Here is a 5,909-nt window from a genome sequence, read left to right as displayed (position 1 = left end):
TAAAAATTAGTATTTTATATAATTTTCTCTTTTTAGAATGGTTCATTTTGGAAGATTTGAAAAGAGACCTCACTTCTCCATCTTTCTTTTCCTTCTCATTTTCTTTCGGGCCAAACAAATGATTTTGGCTCTCCACCCCTATCATTCTCCCTCCTACCCTTTCCCTCCTTCCAAATTTCTCTTCTACGGTTTTACCAAAACACAGTGTTAGTTTGTGAAAAGGAGCCAGAGAATGCATAACATAGTCAACTTAATCATAAATTAAACAAAATGAATTGAGAATATTTTTGTTTACTCCGCCCCTATATATTACCTTAAATAACTATTAAGAAACCTAAACAGAGTTTTTTTTTTTGGTACAATATACAATTATATATGCATCTTTTTTCCCATCTAGAAACAGAAACAAAAACAAAAACAAAAAAAGTTAGACCATTGCCTAATAAAACAGCCATGACCAAACTTGAATTATTTGTAAGATTCCACTATGCCTTCTCTACATGGAATAGCCCGTGAATCTGCGCAAGTGTGAGAGTGACACAAAATTCCAAACTTGGACGAAACCCTCATTCTAAATTTAATCACTCCAAAGAAACAGAATATATAGATTATTGAACAGAATTGAAAAAGTACTAACTTTTTGCCACACAATCTAAATTAATTATAAAGAAACATATGGTACAATCTTTCAAAAAAAAAAAAAAAAAAGAAATAGATGGTGCAAAGCCTACACATCACACCAACTTTCCTTTTTTTTTCTTTTCCAAAGCTAACTTTTTCATTATTTTCCAGTTTATCCTCCTTAAATTCTAAATTTTCAATTCATTTTCTAAAATTTGAATTTATTATATTTGATTGTCACTAAACAATTATTAAAATTTAATGAATAAATTGAAAATTATACACCAAAACTAAGTATAACAGTACTGAACCTAAATGATGATATAATTTTTTTTTTAATATTGAGTGATGGAGATTGGAATTTAGGAGCTCCGTTATGACCACAATTTTATTGTAACTTTAATTCTTATATTTTTCTTCTGAAAAATGAATAACAAACAATTATTAAAAGGTTGATGAACAAAACCGAAAGGAAATAAATAGTATTAGTCAAATTTAGATACCAAAATGAGATTTGCTCAATCTATTCAATAATTTGTGTTTAATCCAACTAAAAATAATTGACTCACTTCTTTAATTTGAGTGTCGTAAAGTGATAAATGATTGCCTTCTAGTTTCAGTGTCTAAATTCTTGTCTAATTTATAATACGCTCGTTATATGTATAAATCAATATCTTGCTTCAAATCATTAGTATAAGATGATAAAATAAAATATTTTTAGTACAACTCCGTCTTGAGTATTTCTAAAAAAATTCTTAGAGAATAAATAAAACCTAAAGGTAAACAAGAAAATTGGGTGACAAAACAAATAAATTCAAAATAAACATATTTAAAAGAATTAAAAGAACCGTGGTTACACAAAAAGACTAGTCTAAAGTATATGATAGACAAATGGAAGAATTATGGCATGAAAATGAAAATGGTGTCGTCATTACGCAAATCATAAATAAGGTGGGACCCACCACGTCCCCTCATTTTAAACTTGTTTACAATTTCAGATTAATCTCTGAACTCTCTTCTCTTTTCTCTTGGCTCAGTCACTCAGTCACCACTACATTACTACATGCCATCAAAGTCCACACCACACAAACAAACGACTTGTGGAAAAATTATGTCACAAACTGACAAACGTTAACACTTCCTTACTCCTTACCCTTCTCTCTCTCTCAATTATCGGATTTCACTTTCAACCCCATGGCAGCGGCGGCGGCGTGCGCCTTCCAGACCGCGGCTCGGACGTTGGCGTGTCGGGACGGGGCGGCGGCGGCGCGGCTGAAGATGACGTCAATCTTCGTCATCTTCTTCACCAGCGTAATCGGCATACTCTCCCCGGTTCTCCTGGCTCGGTACTTTCAAGGCAAACCGGCTTACGATAAGGCCACCCTCTTAATCAAGTGCTTCGCCGCCGGAGTCATTCTCTCCACCTCGCTAGTCCACGTACTTCCCGACGCCTTCGCCGCTCTCTCCGATTGCCACGTGGCTTCGCTCCACCCCTGGCGGGACTTCCCTTTCGCCGGTCTTGTGACGTTGATCGGTGCCCTCGTCGCTCTCCTCGTTGACGTCACCGCCACCGCGCACGCCGGGCTCCACGGAGGCGGTGACGCCGCTGAATACAAGCCGGTGGGGACGAAGGAGGAGGTGGCGGCGACGGTTGAGAAGAAGGAATCGGCCGAGTCGAGGATCGAATTGGGTGCGTTGGGTGGGGCGATTATTCATTGTGGGGATAGGGAGGTTGGGGCGGAGCGAGTGGAGTCGGCGGAGGAGGATTTGGTGAGGCTGAAGCAGAGACTGGTGTCGCAAGTGTTGGAGATTGGGATTATATTTCACTCGGTGATTATCGGCGTCACCATGGGAATGTCTCAGAACCAGTGCACCATCAGACCTTTGGTCGCTGCACTGGCGTTTCATCAGATTTTTGAAGGCATGGGTCTCGGCGGCTGCATTGCACAGGTCGGTACAGTACTCTTTTTTCTTCATCCTTTGTTTGTTTCTCGAGAAAATTTTGGGGTCAGATAATAAATTGAATAGGATAAGGTCACGATATATAGCTAATTTGCAAATAATTAAGGAGTGTATATAGGCCAACCGGTGAAAGTTAACTTGAACAAAGGACATTTTTTTTTTATTTTGTTCATGTGTTCTTTTTATGTAGCCTAAATTGAGACTAAACTTAAGCAATGTGATCTTACATAATTAATAATTAAATTGAGAATAGATAATTTCAATGTTTTATTTCTTTGATTCATTCCTCTCAAAACTATAAATTATACGGTTAAAAACTTATTATTTGCTGTAAATATCACGGTCATGTATAGTTATTACACCAGTACACTACACCTCACCGAATAAATTAATTATTAATTAATAAGTTCATGTAGGGCATTGCACTAATGTTGATACTTTATGGTAAACATGTAGCATGGTGTGATATCAATTTGTATAATGGTGGAAAATTAAATACTATTTAACAATTTCAAAGTGCATTAAACTAGAAAGTAGCCATTACAATAGTTGGTTAGGAACACATATCCATCAAAACTTAAATTGATTTTGGGTCCAACGAAAATTTAGAAATGACTACTTTATATCAAAACACGTGATATACTTTAAAACCTCTGATTATTAATTACACCCTTCTATGTATCAAGCACTATATATGTATTGTTCACAAGATATATCTACTAGCTAATATTTATTTAATATGGAACTGACTCTTGAAACATTATATATAAGTTTCATGAATAAAAATGTCGGCAATTGCCAAACGATCGATTGAGACAACCTAAACCTATAGTAAATAAGTAACTAAGTAAATTAATAGAGCTGTACATAACGTTACTAATAGTCAACATACATATATAATATTTATATGAGCTTTTTCACCGTAGAAATCCTGAAAAAGCTTCTACTGCTATAAAAAATTTATAGCTAAGTTGTAATTTTTTTTTATTTATTTTATATAAGAGGATATATTGTCTTTATAGAATACTTTCAACAAATTTTTGATGATCTAAAGGGTTGAATCATAATTCAAATACTCTTTTTAACTCGCACATATAAAATATATAAATCAAACACGTATACATCAAGCTGCTTGAATTCTAATTTTAACACTTTAATATATTCAAAAAAATTTAAAAATTTATGAGAAGTCACTTATAACTACAATGTACAATTGAGATTATAATTTATCCATGTGCCGAAAACAAAAATAATTACTACGGATACACGTGACTGAATAGTTTATCTTTGATCATGTAATATTGAATTATGTTTGAAGAAGATAGTGGGTGTATTTGGTTGTTGCAGGCAAGGTTTAGCTTCGCAACGACAGCATATATGTGCTTCATGTTTGCAGTGACGACACCAATGGGGATAGTACTTGGGATGATACTGTTCTCGGCCACGGGGTACGACGACAGTAGCACAAACGCCTTGATTATGGAGGGTTTGTTGGGCTCTTTCTCTTCAGGAATACTAATATACATGGCTCTCGTCGATCTTATAGCTCTTGATTTCTTCCACAACAAAATGATGACTTCCGTTTCATGGTTGAAAAAGGCTTCTTTCATTGCTCTTGTTCTTGGCTCTACCTCAATGTCTATCTTAGCCCTTTGGGCTTAATAAACTTTCTTTTGCTACGTTCCATTTATCACCAGTAATTAAGGAAAATAATCACCAAAAGAAAACAGAAAAGAAAATGTATAGCAGGTTTTGTTATTAATGGTTGCTTATAGTTAAAAGTTGTAACTTAATGTATTTTAAACTAATTGGCAGGCAGCAAAATAAATACGTAGCAGTGAAAATAAATTATCAAAAATAAAGAAATATAACCAATGGCGATTAGGTTTAGTGATGATCAACTCTCATTAACCATTGATAATGAAGCAACACTTGAAATAATTTGCACCTTATTTAACACCTCTCCATATATATCACTTATACTAGATGCAAGTAATGTGAATCGCACGTCTCTTTAGTTTTAATTAGAAAATTTATTAATTATTTTCATTTTATACTAGATACAAGTAACGTGCAATGCAAGTTTGTTTAGTTTTATTTAGAAAAATTTATTGATTATTTTCATTAAGTTTTTATGATTCTCATATAAATTTAAAATAAATAAATAATATTATATATATTATTATAATGGTATTTTATAATATTTAAATTTATATTAATATAATTATTAAATATCTAGTCGTGTATTAAATATTATATAATATTTAAATTCATATATTACTAAATAATTATTTTACCAAAATTTTATAAAAATTAGGATTATATATTTGTTGACCCATGAATTGGAGTCAAATAAACGATATGAAATAAGAATTGAACTTAAGAATAATAAACGACACACATATTTATAGTGGTTCGGCCCTGATAGTCGGTAATGACCTGCGTCTACTTAGTACTCTTATTAATGTAAATCCCCAAAAATACGCAATCAGCATACTAGAGTCCACCGAGTTTCAAAAATTAGGAAGAAGGATACAAGAGCATGTATAACGGCACTCGAATCTTATGAACTCTCTAAAAATAAAGAATTACAGCGTACAGAACAATGAATCCTTGGGTCTTTATTTTTATAGACTCAAGGACGTACAAAGATGGGTCATAGGTTTTGTGTAACTTGTGCAACAAGTAATAATAAAATAATATAATAAATAGTATTTTTGTGCCCCTGAACTTTTGACACAACCAGATTGTACCCCTAAAATATACGGTTGTGTTTACCCTAAAAACGGCTACTGATGACGTGGCAAGAATTTCTCATACGTAGTTGACGCGTGGCAGAAGTACTGCTCGACTATCAACCAGAAGCACACCGCTTCGTCAGGGTTAATTTTTAGATACGATCAGGCTGGTCGTATAACCTGATTTATTTCTTTCTTAAGCTGTAATCTTATAATAACTACATTGAATATTTCTTAATTATTATCTTGATGCGCGATTATTAAGGAAAGATAGGGCACGTTGGCATATGTAACTCTCCTTGAGTCTATAAATATATAGGAAATAGCTCAAGGAAGGGACTTTTGATCCCTGAATCTTTTTGCTAAGATAGAGAAAAAGAGAGAGCACTAGTGCAATTATCCATCGTTTTATAGTATTTCTTCCAAAGTTTGTGAAACTCAAGAACCCTAGTTCTTTGATCACTGCTTTGAGATTCAATATTAATAATAACACTAAGTGGACGTAGGTCATTACCATCTTTTGGGGTCGAACCACTATAAATCCTTGGTGTTTTCTTCTCTTCCATTAGATTATCTTTCTTATTGTCG

The 5,909-nt window shown here is 33.7% G+C and overlaps 1 protein-coding gene across 1 annotated transcript; it reads left to right on the top strand.

Annotated features, from left to right (window-relative positions):
- Positions 1–1,495: 1,495 nt before the first annotated feature.
- On the top strand, positions 1,496–4,371 carry LOC133792318 (zinc transporter 6, chloroplastic). Its single transcript, XM_062230223.1, has 2 exons — positions 1,496–2,571; positions 3,931–4,371. Exons 1-2 carry the CDS (start codon positions 1,816–1,818, stop codon positions 4,243–4,245), a joined length of 1,071 nt encoding a protein of 356 aa, XP_062086207.1. The 5' UTR covers positions 1,496–1,815; the 3' UTR covers positions 4,246–4,371.
- The last annotated feature ends 1,538 nt before the right edge of the window (positions 4,372–5,909 follow it).

The sequence above is a fragment of the Humulus lupulus genome, chromosome 7, assembly GCF_963169125.1.
Source record: "Humulus lupulus chromosome 7, drHumLupu1.1, whole genome shotgun sequence".
Classification (NCBI taxonomy): Eukaryota; Viridiplantae; Streptophyta; class Magnoliopsida; order Rosales; family Cannabaceae; genus Humulus; species Humulus lupulus.
This window is presented reverse-complemented; position numbering and strand designations above follow the sequence as displayed.